At 40.7% G+C, this 25093-nt stretch overlaps 1 protein-coding gene across 1 annotated transcript in view; it reads right to left on the bottom strand.

Moving 5' to 3' along the window:
• MYO3B (myosin IIIB) overlaps positions 1 to 24706 on the bottom strand; it is a 239097-nt gene extending 214391 nt beyond the window's left edge. The window contains exons 1-12 of the mRNA XM_047722020.1: positions 24620 to 24706; positions 23161 to 23277; positions 22533 to 22637; positions 20089 to 20172; positions 19056 to 19258; positions 13733 to 13847; positions 7435 to 7561; positions 6487 to 6697; positions 5535 to 5682; positions 4135 to 4288; positions 2896 to 2984; positions 1094 to 1223 (exon numbers count right to left, since the gene is read on the bottom strand). Of these exons, the coding sequence (XP_047577976.1) occupies positions 1094 to 1223; positions 2896 to 2984; positions 4135 to 4288; positions 5535 to 5682; positions 6487 to 6697; positions 7435 to 7561; positions 13733 to 13847; positions 19056 to 19258; positions 20089 to 20172; positions 22533 to 22637; positions 23161 to 23277; positions 24620 to 24706 (1570 nt within the window). The remainder of the gene's footprint in view (positions 1 to 1093; positions 1224 to 2895; positions 2985 to 4134; positions 4289 to 5534; positions 5683 to 6486; positions 6698 to 7434; positions 7562 to 13732; positions 13848 to 19055; positions 19259 to 20088; positions 20173 to 22532; positions 22638 to 23160; positions 23278 to 24619) is intronic.
• Between the last annotated feature and the right edge of the window lie 387 nt (positions 24707 to 25093).

Raw genomic sequence — 25093 nt, 5'->3', positions numbered from 1 at the left:
CCTACTATTTTTGTTTAAAGGAGCATGTTTGAAGAAAGTTAAGAACTGGTTTCAACTTTCTTTCCAAGTAAAGATGATGCAAAGGTTGTGGACTGTGGCTTTTTTCTTAGCTAAGCTTTTCATTCCTCTGCTTGTTGCTCAAAATCAGAGCTGGCAGCCACTCCCTTTTAACATACAAAGGCCCCAAACTAGACATGGTGCCAATGATTTCAAGAGGGACATGGGAAGAAAGAAAAGGAAATAATGAACAATGACAAAGAGGCTTCTCCTCCTACTTTCATAAAAGCATACCCACAGCTGTTTCCAGACAGAACCTCAGAACATAACGTCCTTGAGAGGAAAGCTGTGAGAAGGTCTAGTGGGCTGCTCAGCCAAAGGCAGCAGATCCCAGGTAAATCAAAGGAACTTGACCAAATGGGAATCTATTTGGCAAAACAGCAAAGACAGGGAAGTTCTGTTCTTTGGCCCCAGTTTCCTGCTTCCCATCATAAGAACTGAATGAGAGGCTAAACAGAAGTCATTAAGCAGAAGGTGGCTGTGAGTGAACAGGCATGCAGACCAGTGATGGACCTATTCCAGGTTGGTTAGGAGAGTGGGAGGGTGGGGTCACTGACTGGGGAGTGAGTTGGGCCAGGTGACCTCTGAGAGCCCACAACTGGGTGATTTTGGATTCCCCACATTCCCTTCACTTAGAATCATACATGAACAGAAATAATCTTCCCCAAAATTCTAGGTCAACTGAGACCACCCTAGAGTGCTTAGCATGAATGAATGATAACATGTGGTTTTATAAATGGAAGAATGAAAAGAGGCAAGCAGAGAAAATGAGAAGTCTAAGAGTTAACATTAAAAAAAGTGTGTGTGTGTGTATGTGTGTGTGTGTACATAGAACATATACACTGATGCTGTGCGATTACACTGCAAAAGAAACAATCACTTTCCTTTTCTTGAAGTTAGTTAAATGGACCTTTACCCCTGCTTAAAGTTCCAAATGGTAGTAGTGCATCCCTGGCCGAATTTCAACACGGACAAGGAAATGCCAGCAGTGCCTATGGAAGCGTCAGGCCCAGGGAGGTCAGGGGGCTCCATGTACCTGTTTTGGTCAAAGGAATTGAGAAGAGTTGCTGCAGAAGCTGGTTTTCTGACGTTCTCAGGACCACAACCACATCAGTGGGGAGCGTGTCTCTGTTTTTCTCCAGAACCCCAGAAGCATCATACAATACCTGCAACAGAAACGGCAAATAGCAAACTAGCCAGTGTCGTTCACTGTCGGCGACACCGGCAAGCTATCTGAGGTCAGTCACTCATCGACCCATATAGAGACTTTATCTTGACTTTATCATGACACAGCCATGCTTCTAAATCCAGACCATGAGATAAGGAGGAAAAAACTGTAATTTCTGACAAGCCAATTTATCCTAACTACTCATTCAGATGTGCTTTGAAGAAAAGAGGCATAACAAAGATAAATCATGTGAGAATAACTATGAAAACAGATTAGGCGCTTTGTGCATAAAGCACCTATTTCCATTTTACTGGTGGGCAGAGACTCAGCAAGAAACTGAATGACAGACTGTGGTCACACATCTCACAAGTGGCAGGCTGGCTTCCAAACCCAGGCAGTTTGGGCTCCCTGCTCATAATCACCAGACTGTCGTAGCTCCCCAAGGTACTCACTGCACGTGAGTGACTGCTCAGGGATGCGGAGCCATTTTCAGCTCTTACAACAGAAGGGATCCAGGTCACAGAAATTTTAAGGAACACTCCAGAGAAATAACGAATTCAGTAAAGGACACTAAGCCCAGAAAGAAAACAATCCTTTCCCCCACCCCTTAAAATCAAGAAAGAAGAGAGAGAACTGGAAGATGGGTGAATAGGAAATTGGAGTAAAAGGACACAGAGACAGATGGGCAGGTGCGAGGAAGAGGACAGGAATGGGGGCAGGGCTCAGGATAGATTCGGGTATCTCAGACATGGAGGACATTAATATATGGTCAGACATCAGTGCTACAATGAATAGGTTGCAATTTCTAACAAAGATCCAAAATATACACTATGCACTATGTGGAAAGAAAAACAATTCTCTTTACTTATATTAGAATTGCCTTTCAGCCAACCTCCAGTCAGATAAAATTAATTTCAATACCATGATATGAATATAAAAAATAATTTCAGTAAATCTTAGTATTGAATCAACAATATAATCCAAAACATCTTTTGTTGAACTGCTACCCTTTTTTTGGACCCAGGTCCGCAGCACACCCCACAAGAACAAATTAGCCATAATTCCAGTGACTCCTCTGAGAGTAACTCGAGCAATGAGTTGTTGGCTGCAGAACCAGAGAATTTCCTAAATTAGTCACTTTATGCTTCCTCTGCTTCAGAAACTTGAAATGAGACTGAGGCATAAATAATGAAAGGTGGAAATTTTGGTTAGTGTTAAAAAAGCTTAACATCTGGATGATGAAGGGAATTTTCTTCCTTTCTGTCTAGACATTTTTGGTGCCCTGTAGACACAGAAAGTGCTAAAAACCGAGCCCCTCCTCTTTTCCCTGCACATTTCCCAGTGACTTCAGAATGTGCACATTCAGGGCTAAGCACTGAGAACGCAACACCACATTTTCCCTCCGGAGAGCTGTCACTTCTAGGCCAAAGCTCAGGTGAGAAGCAGAAGGCAGCACCGCACCCAGCCCAGCAAGAAATGGCTTTTGGCTAGTGGCAACTTTTTGAAAGCAGAACCACGGAGAAAGTTTGGGAATTATGATTAGGCGTTCTTAAAGAATTGAAAGGAGGAGGAAGTTGGCAAGCAATTTGTGAGCAGCATAGACAGGCTAATAGGGACACTTACCCCACGTCCAGTTCAGGTTTACTGACACAGACACACACTGGCCTCACCTTCCCAGCGTAGTGCAGAATGCCAAAGCACAGCTCCACTCCCTTAGGCCTCCAGAAGTATTGGCTTCGTAGATTATCTTCAAATTTATCTGTGTGGATTGTCATGTTTACAAGTTACAATGAGAACTGTCAGCTCCTTCAAACAAAGAGGTGCTCCTTGAGCCAGGAGTGACCCAGAATAAGGGATATTCAGGGCAACCTGAGGTTAACACTGTATGTACAACGATGGAGAAAAATGACACAGGCTTACAGTCAAGTCTTTGCTTAGTTGTTTCATGTTGTCTTCAGTGTCAGGCTATGCCCTAAGATCGCTTGTTCTAAGAACTCCTAGCATGGACACTGATGACACCAGAACTCTGGTCAATTAACTTTAGAACCATAAAGATATCCCATGGAAGTCAAGAAAACCTGGCATGAACTTATTGTGGCAACTTCTGATGATTTTATAGGTAAAAGAAAACCACCAAGTGTGACAATTTCAATGCCTAGAAGGGAATCTCTCCCACCAATCAATTTTCTATCTGGGGAAAAGGCGTGGAGCTTTCTGTTCCTCCCTCAATAAATAATTTTTGCTATTGTTGTAACTCAGGGTCTACTCCGCGTGAGGAACTGTGCTAAGTACTGAAGGGATTGACTCCTCTGAGAGTAGATAGTAGAAAGCAAAGATTGGTGCTTTGTTGCCCAAAATATCTCACAATCTCAGTGTGGGATGAGATTGCGTGGAACACCGATGATTAGAGGAATAGGGATAAAATGTAGAGGGCCTTTTTTAATGTCAGGAGGAGATGTCTTATTGGCATCCTACAGACAACAGTAACTTAATGAAAAGGAGGTTTTAGAAAGACTAAATCAGCTGGGATGTTTAGGGTAGAGCGGATAAGTATGAACCTAGTGGCCAAAGACCAGAAGAGTCTTCTATACGAACCTGGAGTAGACATGGATGGATCCAAGCAGATACATGACAGAAAGGTATGAAAAGGACAAAAAGCAAGTATTGATAGGAAATAAGGGAGAAGAAGGTATAAAAATGATATTGGCACCAACAGGAAAGTGAGGAGGGCTTGGTGATGGGTTTGCCTTAAAACACAAATCTATGAGGACATCTGCTGAAGATATCAATTCATTAAAAACAGGCTCTATACTTGCACAACCTAGTGGGAGGGCCAGAATACCAAGTCAAAATACCAACGAACCAAGTTCTCTCCTGAGTGTATTATGCCTTTTCCAAGAGACACTTACCAACTAGGGTCTGATCAGTTGCTTGGGGAAATCGACTTTCCTCATCCAAAAGCGCAAGCAGTCCCAGGGGTTTCTGGAGGAACATGTCCAGGAGTGGGCGATTGTCCTCATACACCACAGGTGTAACATCAATACCTTCATTTTGATATTCCATCTGGAGGAACATAGATTGTGAGTCTCTCCAGCCTGAAACTGGCCTATGTAGCACCAGGCTGCTTCGGCATGCACTTCCGTGTTTGGCAATGCTGACTGTATGTGGGAAATAGGCTGTCTTAGGACTGTAGTAAAAGGCTCTTCTGCATACCCCACTGTTGAAGCTTTGGGTGTAAGTCTGGCCTACAGGCAGCCTGTGGCAGACAGCGGAAGCAGCAAAAGAAGGGACAGTGCTGTCTCCCAAACACCAACTCAATTAGTCATAATTTAGAAACCGACATGGAATAGAAGGGCAACTGAAAAAAAATTATTTTGGTGATAAATACGGCTTAAACCAGGAAGAAAGCAGACTTTAATTTTCTGTAAAGCATTCTACAATGGAATCACCTCAGACTGAAAAACTAGAAAACTCCAGATTTCCCAGGGAATAAATGCAAGGAGCTAAGTGAAAAGAGGTTGAGTTTTATGCAGGGTAGGAGGGGAGAGGAGAGTGATAGAGCTCTATCCAGTTCCACTGATAAAGCCAATACTGATATTTTTACTCCATGTCTTTGTGTTTATGTAATCACAGTACAGTGTGTGTGTGTTCGCTCCTAAAGCAAAGGGTTCAGTCAGAATATTTCATTGTTGAACTACTTCATACAGGACAAAGTTTTGGGTTGGGGTAGAAACTGGGGTGGAGGGGAAGGCCTCCTAGCCTTTGGGCACGTGAGCTTCACACTCTGTTTTATTTACCATTAACCTCATAAGGGAAAGACTTTCATTTGGAGAAAACCAAGAACATAGCTTACTCCTCCTTGGAGCCACTCCCCCTCCCAAGTTACTGTGGGATCTGGTGTGCAGGAGATGGAGGGTGGAGAAGCCTGTTTGGGAGTTAGGAAACACAAGAATCTGTGCCCTGAATTCAAGTCCATCCTGTGTCATTCTGGACACAACATAGATGCTTTTAGTCAAATAAAGTAGAAGAGAATGTAGCATTTTGGACAGTGTGCATGAAATAGTTTGGAAGCAACATTTAAATAACTGGCTTGTCACCAGCTCCACTCAAGAGAGGAAATGTAACTTTCCACAGAAATCAAGACTTTTTCTCTGGCAAATTTCAGTTATTTATTTTGATAGACTGTCTCACCAGTGTTTTTTCCTTAGAATCTTTTACCTGTCAGCCTAACAGGGTTTCTGCTTCAAATTGTGGGCAGCCTGGAGACACCTTCCCCATCAGGTTTAATTACTTCAGAGTTCACTGTTACCTGCTCAAGAGCAAAAACGTGCTGGTTGAAATAGTACTGGATTTGCTCATTGGCGATGTTTATGCAGAGCTGTTCAAATGAATTTCTCTGAAAGTTCTCGAATCCAAAAATATCCAAGATCCCCACATTAATACCATCATCTGCACTACTGCATGAGAGAGAAGAAAAAAGCCTTTTAGGGGAGGAAACATTCATCTCAAGATGATGAAAATGTATGGGCCCACGCGTTTACCAACTTACACAACCACCTGTGGAAAGCAGCATTCAGCTGCCTCTAAGGGAAGAAACAGTTTGTGTCTTACACCAGTCCTTCCTACAGTCTTTCAATGGTATTTCCAACTGTTTTGTTTTGTTTTGTTTTTTTTAAGCAGTAGAGTCCTTTAAAATCTCACTCAGAAGCTCCATATAGAGATTAGGGAGGAACCATTCAGTTTGAAGGGGCTAGAACTGCTGCCCATTCATTCTTCAACCTTCCCACCCATTGGGCTTAATTGGAAGAATACTCTAGAATTTGATGTTGTTAATTCTTCCACAACATAGAAACCACTAATGCTTAGGAAAGAAAAGGTAGTAGTAGCAGCAGCAATCATATTATAAGATACGGAGCTCTAAAACTTTTCATGAAACAACACTATGAGGAGCATAGTATTACCCTCATTTTACAGAGAAGAAAACTGTGACTTAAACATGGGAGCCAAACAAACTATACAGCTAAAATGCAAACCCAGTTGGCCCAGCTCCCAGATAAGCCTGTTCTCTTAAACACTACACTATGATAGCTGTCAGTCATGTGCCTCTTCCATTCTCCTGGATCCTCTTCTCCTTTCAAAGGAAAAGACCTGAGAGCTTCACTAAAGGAAACTCAGGAGAGGACCTAACACTTCCTCTTGCACATCCTGAGAGATATCGGGGCCACTGACAGCTCTCCTAAGGCCTTCCTGAGGGAACTTGCCATATGCTTTTGTCTGGCTGCAGGAGTGTATTGATGCGATTGACAATCCAACTGAAGAGCCTCCCATACAGCGCTTTGGACATGGCATCTCGGACATCCGCAGCCCTATCGACAGTATTGGCTCGGACGATGGTCTCACCACGGGTGACCACACAGTATGAGATAAGGGCCTCTTGGAGTTCTTCAGGGCTGATGCAGAGAACGGAGGCAGCTGCAATAAAGGGTAATGATGACACCAGAGAATGTACTCATCCGTCCACCCATCCATCCATCCATCCATTCAGCCAGCACTGACTCAACATCTATGATGTGCCAGGCTCTGCCTAGGCACTTCAGATGCAAAAGCAAGGAAGCCAGGTCCCTAACCCCAAGAAGTATCTGGATGGATACAGTATCTCCCAAGTGGTTCTGAAAGCTCTTCACAGGTGTTTGATAAGAAAAAGTGAGAGGAGATGGTCTTTGGTCAAAGAGTTGGGGACTATATTCAAGAGTCATGAAGCATCTTAGTTTATTAAAGGCAGTGAAAGATGCTGCAGTTTAAGACAAAAGGTGTTTATTTAAATCATTTTTTTTTCTAATTCAGGATTCTCATTCCTTGTGTCACCATTATTACCCTTAGAACTTTAAACAGGTGCCTGCTTATCCCCTGCAGCTGCTGGTACAGTGGATTCAGACAGGGATCCACCTCTTGCATTTTTTCAAAAAACTGTAGATGATTTTCAAAAGTAGCCAGTGTTGACACCACTGCCAGACCTGCTATGGAATTCTTTTTGGCAGAGCTTATGGAAAGAATACTGATGTTCCACAAGTCATCCTTTGGAAAATCCTAGTTAGTGAAAACACCCACACTATATTTCACAGCATCTTGAGAAACTACCAAGATGAAAACTACCAAAGTGAAAGAAACATGCAATTTGGCTACACGGGGCACAGATATCAAACAATTACCATTTTCCAAAGCTTCAACATTGGGCACCTCACTTTTATCAGTTTGATGTTGAGAGGAAATAGCTGCAAACTCAATGCTTCCAATGTTCAAAATCCCAGCCAAAATTCTGTACACTGAGTGCACCTCCTGAAAAGGACAGCAAGAACTGTGTTTGGTCACTGCCAATCCAACCAACAAACCACTAGCACTGCTAGCTGTCCACCAAAGTCCAACACCCCCTCTTTCCTGGGCACACAAACAAATTTCTAAAGCTCCCTTGCAGTTAGGCAGTGGAACTCAATTCCCAACAAAGGAGCAAGTAGGATGATGTGGGCGAATTCAGAGCCCAGCCTTACAGAAGCAAGCATGCCTCCTCCATGCTTTCTTTCCCATTATTGATAGCTGGACCTCCCAACAACCCAGCCTCCCACACAGTTGTCTAGGATTCCTGAGACCAATGACTGCATGGAACAAAGTTGTTCTGCAACGTGAATCTCTCACTTTGAAATGTTTCCATAAGGGACCACTGATCTTCTTTGTTCTTTAAGCCACTTTTAGCCATTTACCCTAACTAATACCAGCTCTAAATTCAGGTATGTTCTTTCTTCAAAATGAAAGAAGAGATGTTTCCTTTACCACTTTTGAATATAGATTTTATGAAATAGTTATCAGGGACACTGAACATTTTGAAGCTAAATAATGGAGTACAGATTAATGAATGAGGTCGGGAAATACTCTGACTCACTAGAAATTATCTGTGATATTGTGATATAATAAAAACATACATTTGGTCTTCATACTGATTTCTCGCACAAGAGCTAAACAACCCATGGAATTATGAGTAACAGGTGTTAAAGGAGTATCCTCTTATTCACAATAAGCCCCTCAACCGTAACTGAGTTTATGCCAATGAAGTAACTCTTGGGGAATGGGGCCGGTTGCTAGAGACCACACATGTGGGTTGGAATTTTTAGCTGAACCATGGACTTCCATGAGTGAATCACCAACTGACAATAACTTAATCATTTATTCCTATGTAATGGAATAAATCTCTAATCGATGAGGTCCAGAATACTTTCAGGTTGTGAGAAGTGGTGAGAGAAGGTGATACTACTCCCTTTCCCATTACCTTACCCTATGCATCTTTTCCATTTGGCTATTCCTGAGTTGCATCCTTTATAATAAACCAGTAATACTAAGTAAACTGTTTTCCCAAATTTTTTGAGTCCTTCTATCCAATTATTAAACTCAAGTTTGGGGTCCTGGAACTCTAAACCCCCCATTTTATAGCCACTTGGTCAGTAGGTGAACCCTAGGGCTTGCAATTAGTGCCGGAAGTGGGGACAATCTTGTGGAACTGAACCCCTAACTTGTGTGATCTGATGTTAACTCCAGGTAGACAGTATCAGAAATGAACTGAATTGTAGGAGAATAGGTGTGAGGGGAAAAAATCTCCATGCATTTTATGTCAGTATTGTGAGTAAATGTAAATTATCTAAGTCCTATTTTTATATTGAAAGTTAAATACATAAGTAGCATTAATGGTAAAAAAAAAAAAAGTGTATTTACTTATTTAAACATATGCATTTCCTGTAGGTGAGACAAATATGCAGCCAGGAAATTTCTGCATCTTATCCTTATAGATGGAGAAAAGTACTTCCACAAAATACACTCAAGTGAGAAACTTGATTTAGTACTATACATAGCAGCAAACTAATAGGAACTGTCATTAGACCATTGATAAAGGACTATTCCCAAAGTGAGTCCTCCACTGAACACAGACTGTAATAGTGACATCTGCTGGATACCTGATAATGCTACAAAGACAAATGAGGATTTTAAACCAGACTTCTACTACAGATAAATACTGTTCTTCAACCTTCTAAATCAAAGGCAAGATGTCATTTTTGGTGTGTCAAAAATCACTGTTTTAATCACACAACTGAAGACTGGCTAAGAAGAACATCTACTAAATGGGTTTTCTGGGACTCGTCTGGATTTAACATGACAGACCTCATTACCTTGATCAATACATCACCCATGTACCGTATGGTAGAAGATAATCAGGAGTATGTTCATCTGAGGGATTACACCTCTCCTCCCCCACCACCCCCACACAGAACTTCTTGATCAAGCCTCTTCTTTTCTTCCTACACTAGCCTGATTCTTCACCTTCCTCACTTTGCTTATTTCCTCTTGCCTAGTCTCCAGCTATGCAGCCTTTCCTGGCATCCCTGCCTTTGCTACCAAATCTTGCTATGATGCTCTATCTTTTTATTTCTTAGGTTTCCAACTTACTATATGATAAACCAAAATAATGTCATTCAGGACAGGAAATACTATCATGAAGATTAATGACTCCTCTAGCTGGTTTCCCAATTCATTGCTGGTGAGTATGAATGCGTTTTCACCAACAATCAGTAGAAGTGGGGTCTTTGCTGCTGCTGCTGCTGCTGCTTTCTTCTTCTTCTTCTTTTTAAAGATATTTTTAAAGATTTTATTTATTTGACAGAGAGAGAGAGAGAGTGCATAAGTATGGGGAGTGACAGGCAGAAGGAGGGGGAGAAACAGACTCCCTGTTGAGTAGGGAGCCCGATGCAGGGCTCTATCCCAGACCCTGGGATCAAGACCTGAGCCACTCAGGTGCTCCTCCTTTTTTCTTTTTCTCAGGAGACACTCTTTTCACTGTTTTAGGTATTCTTTCAATAAAGTTGAGGCTAAGTAGAAAATTGAAAAGCACCTCGGTTTTCTGTTAGCCTGGAGCTGATTAAGGAAATTGCTACTAGCATGGTTTACAGCCCTTTCATGGTAGTTGTTTCCCAATACCTTCCTAGGAACTGACCTGCCCTCTCAGTGTCTCTTTACCTTGTTTCCTTTTTATAGGTCTCTCTCTCTTTTTTTTAACCAATTCTGCCCTAAGTACATTAGATCCAATTAAAGGGTCTTCTCCCTTATGCGCTCTATCCCAACACCTATCTTCAGGTTCCTTTTCAAAGGCTCACAATATTTGTATCTTGAAAGCCAATGACTGGTTTAAAAAATTTGGGGGGGTGTATATCAATCATACATCAATAAAGTAGTGTAAAAAAAAAAGTCAATGCTAAGTCCTATTTTCTGTCATTAAGACATTGGAAATCCCCAATTTATATTTTCACATATAACCCTTCTGTGTCTCTTCAGCAATACTCTCCCAAATTCATCATTTATCTTGAAGAAAGGGAGAAAATTCTGCCCTAATCTCAAAACCTTCTCCTTAACCTCTTCATCTGTAGTAAATATCCAATGTTGACCATCATGCAGATAATCTACCAAAAATGTTTTCATGTAGTATTAAATATAAATATGTTATGATAATTCATATACCAGTAAGACAAGCATAATATTAAGCAAAAATAATATGGTTGACTCAAAAAAAAATAGGACTCCAAAAGCCTGGATCTTCATAATAGGGTTTTAGGTATAATCCCACCCCACCCCTCACCCCTGCCGGATCCCCTGCAAAGAGCCATCATTGCTAGTGGAAGTCTCCTTCTACAGGGAGTCTTCTTTACAGTAAAGTCAGGGTCAAGTGTTCTTTCAGATACTTTTGGCTGGTGTCCCAGAATTAAAATTCATGCTCCCGAGTCCACACTGAGGTTTGCTACTCATAAAATTTTGCTGTAAGAGTTTGGGAGAATCTGAGTAATACTATGAACATTTCTATAGGGAACTAATGACATTATAAGAAAGAAGGGTAACCATAATTTTGATTAAATTGACCAGTTCATTTAAGCTCTGTCTAGAAATGTCCCTTAGATAAACTTAAGAAAATGTTCTGATACATCAGCTATTTGGCATCTGCTCCCTGACTACATTCTACTGAGTCTTTCTGAATTTAGCCAAACTATTTTGAGTTTATAAAGTAAATTGAGTGAATTCAGCAAAAAAAGGTTGTCTGTAGAAACACAGACAAAGATATAACCAAAAAATTTAGAGAGATATGAGCCAGCTTCTTCCTTCCGTTTCCAAGGTTGCTGACATAAGTTTATTTCCAATATGAATTAATATGGGACATGGACATAAATGCATATATATACACTTACATTCTGGTTATTCATTTTACAGTCCAGATCAGACAGAAATCAAGTATGTTTACCACTTTTTACATTTCTTTATTTTCATATTTATTCATGCATTCATTCATTTCTACGCCACTTTTCTTCCACAAGGGTTAGAGACAGCTTACTTCAAGAACACATATGTAGCATATTTAATTTGTTTTGTTTTTTAATTTTGTTTTCTTAAAATAGCATCTGTTTGATTACTATTTGCACTATATTTCTATTATTAGAAAAGAGCCATTATAACCCTCTTTTAGAGCTAGGACCAATCTCTTCACAGTATTCTATAACTATCTTTACACTCATTGAAAGCAAAATATTTTTAAGATTTTTATTTATTTCAGAGAAAGAGAATGTGCTTACGCACAGGCAGGAAGAGGGGCAGAGGGAAGAGAGAGAGAGGGAGAGAATCTCAAGCAGACTCCACACTGAGCATGGAGCCTGACCTGGGGCTGGATCTCATGACCCTGAGATCATGACCTGAACCAAAATAAAGAGTCTGACACTTAACCACCTGAGCCACCCAGGCACCCAGAAAGCCAAATATTATTAACCTTACGGCTAACTCTCTATCCTTTTATCCTGTACCCTTTTAAGGCAGTATGCCCCTGAACACTTTGGCATGACCTAGGTGACTTTAAATTGCTCTACTGCCATGTCCACCACGCTTGGACTCTTCTGGTGATGCATCTTGATAATAACCAGCTCCATAAATTAATAACCATAAAGGCCCTTTAATAAGGCTTGAACCTGTTTAATTGCTCTCCTCTAAGGAGCCAAGGGAAATACAGTTCTGTTTTTATCTGTCCTTTGGGATTTTCCACTGTCTGTCAGTCTAAAGTCAGTGGGAGGCCAAAAGAGAAAATTAAACAGCTGCTTAAAAAAAAAGAAAGGTATTATTATGACTAAAATCAGCCATGCTGGGGAGGGAAGGGCTGGCCAAACTCATTAGATTACAGAAGCAATCCTTTACCCAGAGTGGCTGTCCCAGGGTAACTGGAGTGTTTTGTAATCTAATCCCTTAAGATTTAATAATCTTACCTACCTCCTAATCATTCACCACCTTTGTTGGAAAAGCAAAAGAATCTGTGTATTTTGCCAAATTGATGGCATGAAGCCCAGATACTATGGCATAAATGTATCACAGAATAATATCTGAACCTAGGGTTATAAATATCTTCTGTCACCCCTGGCATATATTTAATAGAGACAGCCTGTTTTCTATAAAGATAAGAATAGTACAATATTTAGAGCTAGAGGTAGTAATGTGCATCTGTGTATCACAGAGAAGGAAGTGACTGCAAGAAAGTTGAAAAGCTTCAAATTAATTTGTTTTGGTGCACAAGGAACTACTAGCATAAATATATTTCTGTAGCTGGGTGTAACTTACATATCCCCATACTTCTATTACACAATTCACTTTAATGCCTGGAACAACCTCAACTCAAGAAAAGGGCAATATTGTTTTGGTGTTTGTTATCATAGCTATAGTGAACTGGTGACAACGGGAACAATTTGCAGGTATGAGGCTGTTATGACAGTATTTCTACTTTAATATTCACCTTTGTATCTTGTTTAAAATCAGATTCTGGTTCAGCCATTCTTAGATGGGCCTGGGAGTCTACAAGTCTGCATTCCTTGTTTTTAGAGAGGGAGGACAGGGAGAGGCAGAGGGAGAGAAAATCTTAAGCAGACTCCACAACCAGCATGGAGTCCAACATGGGATTTGATCCCACGACCCTGAAATCATGACCTGAGCCAAAATCAAGAGTCAGACATTTAACTAACTGAGTCATCCAGGCACTGCCCCCCCTTTTATATTTTTGAGCCTGATTTTTTTTTTTTTTTTTAAGATTTATGTATTTGTTTGAGAGAGAGAGAGCATGCGGGACAGAGAAGGGCAGAGGGAGAGAGAGAGAATCTCAAGCAAACTCCCCGCTGAGTGTGGAGTCCAACTTGGGATTTGATCCCATGAGCCTAAGATCATGACCAGAGCTGAAATCAAAAGTCACACTTAATCGACTGAGCCATCCAGGTGCCCTGAGAATCTGCATTTCTAACAAGCTCCCAGGTGAAGATTCTGAGGAGCAAGAACTTATACATGATCAGATGGGGGGGGGGGGAAGGATCCTCCTCCAAGTTAGAACATTCACATTTTCACTCACATTGATCCAAGAATATGAACACTTGAGTTTCTTTTTCTCTGGCAATCACTTACCTTGTCAGTGAACCCTATAATTCTGAAGCAATGCTGAATTGCTTCAAATTGTCTTCTGTAAGACTCCTTGTTAGTTATGTCATGTATCACCCTTCCAGTTTCATCGGCTATATACCTAAATGGGGTAGGACCAAATACAATGAGCATTGTGTTGGCAAATGGCCCCCGAATACCAGGCCATCACTGGGTTCCTTCTTTGCCAGGGCAATTCCCTTTCAGTCTAATAGTGAAGTAGAATAATGGCACACGCAGCTGAGTAAAATGGCTATAGTTAAGTTTCTGAACTTTCTCGGAAATGAAAATGGTGAGACATAGTTCCCACCATCTTATCCTGGGTATTTCAACTTAAGAGACTATCAGTATCCAGTTAGGAAAAACAGTTCCATTTATTTCTAAGTTTTCTCAAATGCTACTTACACATTCATTAAAAATCAACAACTAAAATCCCTGACACTTACCTAGGAGGCTTTTCCTCAGGAAGTCTGAACTCAGAAAGTTTCTTCTGGTGATAAAGACCAGCATAAATGTAGTAAAATATGTGAAAATTTTTCTCTCCCCTGAAAAAGGGGGGAGGGGATATTATTAATAACATATTCTGCTTCTGCGCTTCAAGTAATTTATACCATTTTTGTTCTATGAAAAATATTATCCTGTGGCAAATTTACATTTCCAAATATGCAAATTAAATAGGCCACAACCCAATTATAGCATAGGAATAGTGATAGGATTAGTATAGTAATTGTCACAGTGTCACATTATTAAACACACTTATCTTTACACAGAAGGAGGTTTCAGAGAATGGAACATTCATATATAACAGCTCAGGTTACACATGTTTAGAGATCTTTCTAGTACAGCCCAAATGACTATGCCTCTGTGCCACTTACTTTCCATTTGTAGTCCACATTGTTTAAGAGACAACTGTTATCCAGCTTAGAGAGCTATCAGCCAATCTCCCTATTTTACTGGGGCCCCAGACAAGAAGTGGGTCTCCAGTCCTATGGCAAGTTAGGAGCAGAACTGGTCCCAGAACTGAGATCTCCACTCTTTCAAACCTATATTCTTTCAAAGTGTCATGCACCAGTCCCCTGGTCTCCTGCTGTCCACCCTCTTTTAGCCATCATGGCCAAGGTCCTTTCAGATCTGTGTTACTCTAAGTGTGGTCTGTGGATTGCTATCAGTGTACACGTCTAGATATTTTATACCACGCAACATTGCCATGACATCCATGAGTATAATAATTTTTTGGATAATTCATTTCCATTATGTTTTACAAGGCATTAGTTCACAATGGATTGAGAAATTTTAAACTGGTCCTTTGGCATAGACAGTTTGAAAAAGCCCTGTTCTGGGTCCCTTTCCTTCCTCTGGAGGACAGTCTCTTTTGTTGATATCCCTAGGATTTGGTAAATCCTCACCTTGGCCAACTTAGCTCTATGGAAAGAAATCTTGTTTCTTTTCCTTGTTCTCTTCTGTGACATGGGCCCCACTCTTCCCTTCAGTTTCTCCTAGGTATTCTGGTCTTCCTTTGGTCATTTATTGTATCAAAGCTCTTCTCCTGTATTCTTACTCCTGTCCTATATTCTAGATGCCTCTGCTTGCAATTTTGTACTCATTTGTTCCCTCAACTAATAAGTTTACCAGGTGCCAGTCATGGTGGGATGGCACCATGGTACCAGGAATACAAGACTAGGAGATTTCATGCTTTCTGGAGCTTTCCTTCTAGTGACAGAGTTTGAGGAAACAAGGAAACCTGTGATGAGGGCTTTGAAACAAACAAAAGGCTGAGATGAAGAACAGTGTTGGGGGATTAGGCCTACTTTTGTCAAGTCAGGAGAAGGACTCTCTAAGGAAATAACACTTAAGCCAAACACTGAAACATGAGAAGGGCCTGGAAGGAGCTACAGAAAGAAGGGAGAAAGCATTCCAAAGACAGGGAGCAACATATACACAAGGGCTCTGAGCATGATACCCACATAGAACAAATAAAAATAAAAAAAGCTAGTGAGAAGGGGGTGGGCAGGTGGGCAGGGCCAGCCCACACCAAGCCTTGTTAGGCCATAATGAGGACCTTATTAATTAAGCAGTTAGAATTCTTTGAAGCATTTTAAACTGGACCCACATTGCACTGTAAGTATATGGCGTGAGTAGATCCATGCTGAAAAAAGTACCTTCTAGCTGCAGGATGAAAACTAGACTATAAAAAGCCAAGATGGATACAAGGAGACCAATCAGGAGGTCCAGGTGAGACAGCAAGTGACTTGGATAGGTAACGATGATAGCGATGATGGGGAACAAGGGTAAGCTTAAAGGTCTATTTTGAGGAATAAGTAAAAGAATATCCTGAGAGAATGAATGAAGGCAGTGAGGGAAAGGGATCTGGATTCTGCCTCCTAGGTATCTAACTTGAGCATCTAGTAACTATACATCTATTCACAGAGATGATAAAGCCCTTTTAGGGCTTTATGAATCAGTATGCCTGGTACAAATGCCACTTATTTTTTAAGCTCTGATAACAACATGCTGGCTTTGGCTGACCCATATTGGTCTTGCCTTCTTATAGTGTTTTTTTGCAGATATTTCTAGTTCTCAATTCTTCTGAACATTGCCTACCAATATCCACCCCCAGCATAAATTCAGTTTAGTTTTCTTCCCTGTATATATCTGGTTTGGCTAGGTTTGGTTGCAATAACAAACATCCCAAAAATGTTAGTGGCTTAACAGAAGGTCACTTCTTGCTCAGAGTACATGTCCACTGAGGGCCAGCAAAGGGAAGGGGGCTGTGCTCATCATAGTCACTCATGGGCCCAGGCTTATGAAGCAGCCACCATCTCGCACTTTGCCAAGGGTCTTGCCATTAAACGCTCATTTGCTAGAACTGGTCATATGACCACATCCAATCCCAGCATACCTAAAAGGGAAATCCCTCATGTGCCTGGAAGGGAGCAGACAAGAAAGCTTAGGTGAAACAGGACCTTCACAAGCCCCATTTTCTTCCCTCATCCAATAACTTCAGTCTATTTTACCTCAGCACTGCTGTCGTATTGAATAAATTTAATAATCATAATGTTATGGTATATTAGATACCTATTATGTTTCAAATTCTATGTTTGGTATAAATCACATATCTCATTTGATTCTCATAATAGCCCTGTATAGGTGATTTTATTATGCCCTTTTTGCATATAAGGAAAGTAAGGTATAAGGATATTATATTAAGTGACATATACAACAAATGACATAGCTGTGATTGGAACCCTCTTCATATTATCTTTGCAAAAGACCAATTTACATTTGTACCCAGAAAACTGTATTTTCCATTATGTCAGAGGTAGCTTCATAAACTTTAAAATCACCCTAATTTTGGGAGAAAGAAGGAAGGGACATCATAAAAATTAATCAAGAAGCCATAGGGAAGCTAAAATAACTCTCACTCTGTCTTTTTGTTCATTTGTTTAATTTGCACGCCAGCCCCTATTTTGTGAGGAAACTGCAAATGTATGACAGAGGAGGATGCTTGAGTTCTGACCCCGGAACAAGTGCTGTGGACTGTCCTTGCACAGTAGCTCTCAGATTCATCGACTTCTCTCCACCTCTCTCCACTGCTATGCTTTCAGTCCAGGCTAACATTCTGCCTCACAGGAATCTGGCAACAGACAGCCTCCTAATGGTCTCAACAGGATCCCTACTGCATCTCCAATCCATTCTCCCCACTGAAGCCAGAGCAGTCATTTGAAATGCAACTTGGGTTTTGTGACTCCTCTGCTTGAAAACATTAAATGGCTTCCTACTGCCTTTATTTTTCTTGAATATTTTATTTATTTATTTGACAGAGAGAGCGAGCGAGAGAGCACAAGCACGGGGAGCAGCGGAAAGAGAGGGAGAAGCAGGCTCTCCACTAAGCAGGGAGCCTGATGCAGGGCTCAATCCCAGGACCCCGAGATCATGACCTGAGCCAAAGGCAGACACTTAACTGACTGAGCCACCCAGGCATACCCCTTCTGCCTTTAGAATAAGGTTCAAAATCCCCAGCCTGGTTCCAAAGCCCAGACCAGATGATCTGGTCTCAGGCTCACCTTTTCCTGTCTCCCTTATTGGGAGGAGCACCACCTTGTTTCCCAACCCGTAGTGATCCTCAGTCTCAGATTAACTGTCTCATACACAGGGAGCCCCTCTCTTCCTGTTCTAGCTTATGTGCCCTTCCTTCTCCTCTTTTACCTTCACAGCACCTTATACTGTTTCCTAGGACTTATCCTAATCCTTCTGCCTTTAAGTTTATTTATTTGTTTAATGCCTGTGATCCTCCCTCCTCCCCAACCCCCACCCACTCCAAGCTCCATGAATACTGCCACCTTGTCTATTTTGCTTATTCCTGCAAGTCCAGCAGGGAGCACAACACTAGCAAACAACAAGCATTCACTAGATAATTACTGAAAATACATGAATGGACCATGTTCCTAAGGAAGTCTAGGGTCCCGCAATAATAATAAAAAGCATGGATAGCCCTCTAATAACCTATACTGCACAAGGCACTTTTTAAAGTAACTTTATATACATGAAATCATTAATTTTCACAGCAAACCCATGAGGTAGGTACTACTGGCATCTCCATTTCACAGATAAATCACAGAGAGGTTAAGTGACATAACCAAGGGCAATAAATGTCAGAGCCAGCATTTGAATCCAGAGAATTCCATACTATCGATCATTGTTGCTAGACTGCTCTTCTTAAAACAAAATCATTTTTTTTTTCCTTTTCAATCTAGGGAAAAAAGTAGTATGTGGAATATGACCAATGCTTTTTTTAATAGTTCAATTTTAAGGTATCTAGTGATTTTTCCTGAAGATGTATTTACTTATTTGAGAGGGAGAATGGGGGCAGGGGAGGGAGAGAGGGAGAGAGAGAGAGAATCTCAAGCAGATTCCATGCCAAGTGTGGAGCCCAAAGCAGGGCTTGATCTCACAACTCTGAGATCGTGACCTGAGCTGAATGTTCAACCCGCTGTGCCACCCAGGTGCCCTGGTACCTAATGATTTTTAAAAGTGTTCACAATGTTTTAAATTCTCCCTGGCATAATCAAAAAATGGGCATACTAATTCCAAAGTACCCCCACCCCAACCCTTGTACTTGGTCTGCAAATATCTTTTAGGTTAAAAATTATCACTTATCCTTTGCTTAAATGATTCCTTGTTCTTGGACAGCCTGGGGGTGGGTTGGGGGGCATGGATGCTAAGAAAAAGGTGAAACGGGGCCATTAAGATGACCAAAGCCTCCTGGTCAATCTTGCAGAGCAAAAACAGAGTGAAAAAATCATGCACCTACACTGCCTGTTTTATAACTCTGGATTTTTCCAGGAGATACTCAGAGATTCTTGCCCCCATCACAGCTCCGGTGGGTGTAAACATCATTTCCAGATATTTTCCAAAACGGCTGGAATTGTCATTGATGGCAGTGCATGCATTTCCAAAGGCTTCCACCAGGGAGTTGACTTGCAGAATTTTCTCTCTCAAGGTCTGATTATTGGCCTGTGCCAAACAGACAACAGTCAAGAGGAGCTTCCAGAAATATGATCTTAGCAAAATTGCCAGGCACCCCCTCCTGCCCCCCACAAATTCACATTATCCTTTTGGGAAGAACTACACTTGGGGAAATTAGCATCAACCACCAGCACTGTTTTCTCAGACGAGCAACTCCCCAGGTGCACGGGTATCAGATGGGGCTAGATTAGGTTTTCAATTTTTATATCCAGTCACACTTCACTTAAAATCCTTGACAGATAAAATGCCTAAACAGTTTAGAAAGAGTTTTAAATAGAGAGATCCCATAACTTTTCTCTGTCATCCATTATAACGTTCAATAAACCTCATTTGTAGAAAATACTCCTTAAATTCTTAGTCTCGTAATACACTAATTCTGAGTCTAAGAAACTGCTACACTATTTTTAAGTCATTCCTTCAACGTCCATTTCACCAAGCTAAAAATTTCCATTCCCTTCAAGTTTGCTCAAAGATTTCTGTTTCCAATCCTTTAATCGCCTTAGTGGCTTTCCCTGAGCCTGTTCCTAGTGTTTAACCACTTTTGCTACTTAATGGCTAAATGTTTCTATTACATTGAAAACATAAAAAATTAATTGCTGATAATCTAGTAAATTCGTGCTGGCATTATTTTCCTCGCTACGTGAAAGAGGGATGGCATGCTGACATCTTAAGAGGCCTTGCTATCAGGAAGTAAACATAATAAAGATGGAAGGTTCTTATATAACAACTAATAAAAACCAGTAGTTCCATCATTTATAAAATACACAGTTACACTGGCAAGGATTCTAGCCATGACACATAAAACAGGTGGTCGATACCTTTCCCAAGAAAGTCAAATGCTGAACAATCAGGTGGGCACTTTCTGTCTTCCCAGAGCCACTTTCTCCACTGATGACAATGCACTGACACAGAAAAAGGAGTGAGAGTGAAGAATTCATAGCACAGTAAGTTCAGGGATGGTTTTCATATAATATCCACCACTGTACACCTTCCTTTTGTTCAATGAATGATTTATCTAAGGAATCTTTCCATTTCCATACACTGAGAACTTCTTCAACCTTTTCACCGCTGCTTGGTCCATTGTAAGGATGTACCAGAGTCAATTTAACCAGTCTCGTATTGATGGGTACATAAGGAGTATACTGCAATGAATGACCCTATATGCCTATAGGGCATTATATTTACATGCAGGCTCTTCTATAGAATAAATTCCTAGAAATGGGTTGCTGAAGTCAAGGATAAATACATTTATAAATAGGATAGGTAGTACCAAATTGCTTTCCTAAGGACTGGGCCAGTCCCTGAAAGTGCCTGTTCTCCTACAGCCTCCCTAATAGGGTATGTTGGGTTTTTGCCAATCGGAAATGTAAGAGAACAGTCTTGGTCTCAAGACCAAGTGTAGTTTTAACTTGCATTTATTTATTATGAGTGAGACTGAGATCTTTTCATATGTTTAAAGTTATTCATATTTTCTTTTTTGTGAACAGCCCATATCCTTTGCCTGTTTGTTTGGTTCACTCCTAGGGGCTCTTTATGTATCAAGAAGATTGGTGGGTGTGGTATAATTAAAAAAAACATGTATTTGGTCTCTGTCTCTGGTTCCTGGCACAGAGCTCCTAAGACCCTTGGAACTTCCTGAATCATAGCAGCAGTAGGACCATCTTTGTTAGTCACAAAAAAGTCCCTTTCAACCAAACCTAACTGCTACCCAGGTGGTTCAACGTAGGGCCCAAGATAGCTTCCCAGTGGGTGCTGGTCACCAAAAAGACCAAATACACGATGAGAGAGTAGAAACTTTCAGCCCTATCACCCCAACTTCTAGGAAGGAGAGAGGGACTAGAGATTGACTGAGTCATAAAAATTCTTAAAAAACAAGATTCAGATAACTTCTGGTATGAACACTTTGAGAGGCTGGGAGGGGACATGCCCAGAGAAGGCATGGAAGCTTTGCACCACCCCTCTCCCCTATATCTTGCCCTGGATAATCTCTTCCATTTGGCTGTTCCTGAGTTGTAACCTTTATACTAAGCCAGTAAATTTAAGCAAAGTGTTTTCCTGAGTTCTGTGAGTTGTTCTAGTGAATTGTCAGACTTGAGGGTGGTTGTGGAAACCCCTAAATTTGTAGGCTGCACAGAAGTGTGGGTAGCCTGGGTACCCCTTTTGTGGCTGGCATCTGAGATGGGGGCAGTCTTTGGGACTGAGCCCTGACCATGTGGGATCTGGGCTAACTCTGGGAAATGAGTATCAGAATTGAATGAATCGAACTGTTGGGCATCCAATTGCTGTTGGAAAATCGAAGAACTGGTTGGTGCTGGAAAAGACACAACCTTCAGTGTCAGAAAAAACCCAATGGGGAAACTTCTCAAATTTAGAAATACATGTGTCTCTCTCCACTGACTCCCTCTCTATGAAATCTATGGACATTTCACAAGTCTTTGGGAAAGGTCGGAATGCAGAGAAGCCAAATTTCTAACCTGAAAGTGAATCCATAGACTCTATTTTGTAACTCGCGCTGTTATAGTTTCATCTATTCCTTAACAAACCCAAACGTGGGACTTCACAGATGTCAGAAAATTTACACACAGTAACTCTCCCGAAAAAATTTCTTACCTACTTTATTACTTGTATTTCAAACAGACTAAAGACACAAATGAAAATATACATAGTGAAAGTAAAGGAAGGGTTAAGGTTGGATATATCACCACCTTGAGTTGAAGGTCCAGAAAGGGAAGCTGTATGGGTGAGCTTTGTAGTTAACTAGCATTGAATTTAAAATCTGTTCAGTCTCTACCAAATCCACCACAATTTCTCACCAGCTAAATGGTATGGGGCTTGATCGGTCAACCTGTGCGCAATATTTCATACAAAAAATATCAAACCATGAAAATTCCGAGAACTTAATAAGAAGGAATTTCACTTATGTCATTCTACATTCTGTTTTTATTACAGTTGTAGTCATGTAATCAGGTTTGTGTTGGCTCTATGTTCTCATATTCATAGTAGAAACACTTTTTACATTTTATCAGGGAAAATGAGTGTTTATGATGCCAATGCTTCATGTAACTCCAAAAGAATTTCCACGTTCTCTGGCTGCTGTAACTTTACCACCATTCCTGTACCACTGAGCTACTGTTTCATTTTCTATTTCCTTGAATCAGCACCAGCAATCAGAATGGAGTTTTCAGGAAGACATAAGAGCTTTAGAGGAAGACAGTACACGTCCTACTGGATGAGTTGGCAGGGAAGGAAGGAGAGTTCTTACCTGGTCTTTGCTAAAAGTAACCATACATTGGTAAGCAGCATCCGCTGTTGCAAATATGTGAGGGGGATTTGAGGCACGTTTCACACCATGATAAAGTCTGGAAAACTGAAGGAAAAAAAAATTAATTTAAAGATGACATCTAATGCACCGGTACCTGTTGCCCATGAAACCAAGGCTTTGTTACTTGTTAGGGGAATTATAGCATCAGGAAGGCTATTGAGCCACAGACTCTGGAGTCTGCAGGCATAAGTTCAAATCCCAGTTCTTCACTTACTAGTTTCATGAGCTTTTGCATGGGCATTAACTTCCCCATGCTAGGTCTCCTCATCTGTCACACAGCTTTCATCATCATGCCTGCTTCATAAGATTACAAGGAGTGAGTGAGATAAGCCCGCGTCTGGCATGTGGAAAGCACTAAACTGGATGTTTGCTATTACCATTATATCTTGCTCTGAAAAGTTACCCACGAAATGGAAGAATGCCATCCGTGTTGTATTATCCTCTGCAGGTTGGGGTATACACTGCTAAAGCAGCAGCAGTTTATTCTCATTTTCCCCTTCTTTTCACTTTCCCTTGTGATTTTTTAATTTCCTATTAAGGAGTAATGTGCTCTTACAGCACTCCTTACCTGTGGAGAGTATATGCTTAGATTCTGGAAGGGGTTTAAGGCAATTAAGATGTCTCCAACATATGTGTAGATCACCAAGTCCATGTAACGCTTTTGCAACTGACGAATAATTGAATCCTAAGAAGAGGATAGATAGTACTGAGAGTAAACACTATTTCTAACTAAGAAAGAATTCTCAAAATAACAAATTTAGTCTCATAAGAATTTTTTTTTCTAAAAGAGGAAAGTAGCAATTTAAATCATACAGTGACCCTAAGGATCTTCAATGAAGATATTTGGCTTGGAAGAAGAAAAAAAAATAGGAATATGCTGAAAGAATAAGGCCTACTTAGGACTTGCTAAAGGACGTTGAGATAGCCAACAGGGTTTTATTTGTTATTACGAAGAACTTGTCTTATCGAATCAAAATGCTCTACTTAGAATTTGTTTTAATAAAAGTATAGAAAAAATAGTAACTTCTTTTCTAAAAGCATTACACTTAAAATTTATGTAGTGGGAATATAGAATTGAACACTTCTAAGTTACACTTTAGTGATTCATGCATTGTAGTTAAAGGTCTCTGGAGTTAGAATCAGCAAAAGCAGTTCCAGTGCAATTAACAGCTCTATTAAATATGCATACTTTAAATGGAGATTATCACAGTTTTCAAATTTAGAACTCAAGCTGTATTATCCTCCACTATTTCCCTAAATAAAGCTACTCTTTATGAAGAACAAACAATTATCTTTTTTTTAAATTAACATAGAATGTATTATTTGCCCCAGGGGTACAGGTCTGTGAATCATCAGTCTTACACAACTCACAGCACTCACCATAGCACATACCCTCCCCAGTGTCCATCACCCAGTCTCCCCATCCCTCCCATCCCCCTGCCTCCAGCAACTCTCAGTTTGTTTCCTGAGATTAAGAGCCTCATGGTTTGCCCCCCTCCCTGGTCCTATCTTGTTTCATTTTTTCCTTCCTTTTCCCCTAAGATCCACTCCCCACACTGGCCCTGCCTCTCAAATTCCTCATATCAGAAAGATCATATGATAACTGTCTTTCTCTGACTGACTTATTTCACTTAGCATAATACCCTCTAGTTCCATCCACATCATTGCAAATGGCAAGATTTTGACAAACAACTATCTTGACTTCAGAGTTAAACTGCACTTTCTCTAAAACAGAAAATAATTCCTGGTGATGTAATAAATCATTTAGGCTTACAATATAAAGGGCTTTATTGGAAAAAATTCAAATCCTTTCCTCTTCATCACTTAGGACATTTGGGGGACTATAAATGAACACAACACAGGATCACAGTCACAGCAACCAAATGCTCTGTGAGCTTTACCTCAAGGCTATACAAACAATTAAATTTTCATGTGACCTTAGGAGAACATGGTCTACAAGAAAAAGGTCAGATCATTCACATGAAACAAATGTCAGCAGTGAAAATTGCCTACTAAATATTTAGTACCTCATCCAGAACCTCTAAATTGACCAAGTCATCCTCAAGGCAGTATTTTTCAGCATCTTCCACATGATAGGGTCTTCTGGTATGCATTCTTTCATGCCTAGAATTTATCCAGAGAACATTGGCATTAATATAGTAAAAATTGTAGCAGAATGTAGACCACGAGAATGTTTCATTCACAATCTTCCCACATGTGTTCAGAGACTTCAGTGATGGGGACAGAAAGAGCAAGTGCAGTCCAGGTCCCCAAGCCCTAGGACCCTCTCCCTGTGGCTGTAGAGCTATCCAGGGCAAGGTGACCTCCAGACCTCAAGCCTCCTTTCTACCACAGTGAGGAATATTGCCAAATGGGCCCATCTAATACTTCTGTTTGCTTTTCTTAAATGCCAACCACAGTTTTTCCAGAAATAAGTATCTCATGTTCTTTCTGCTCATTGGGAGGAATATAGTCCTCACCCAGGTACTGCCCTTGAGGTC

Source organism: Lutra lutra, chromosome 3 (assembly GCF_902655055.1).
Source record: "Lutra lutra chromosome 3, mLutLut1.2, whole genome shotgun sequence".
Lineage (NCBI taxonomy): Eukaryota > Metazoa > Chordata > Mammalia > Carnivora > Mustelidae > Lutra > Lutra lutra.
Note: the sequence above shows the minus strand (reverse complement) of the source record. Positions and strands in the feature narration are given on the sequence as shown.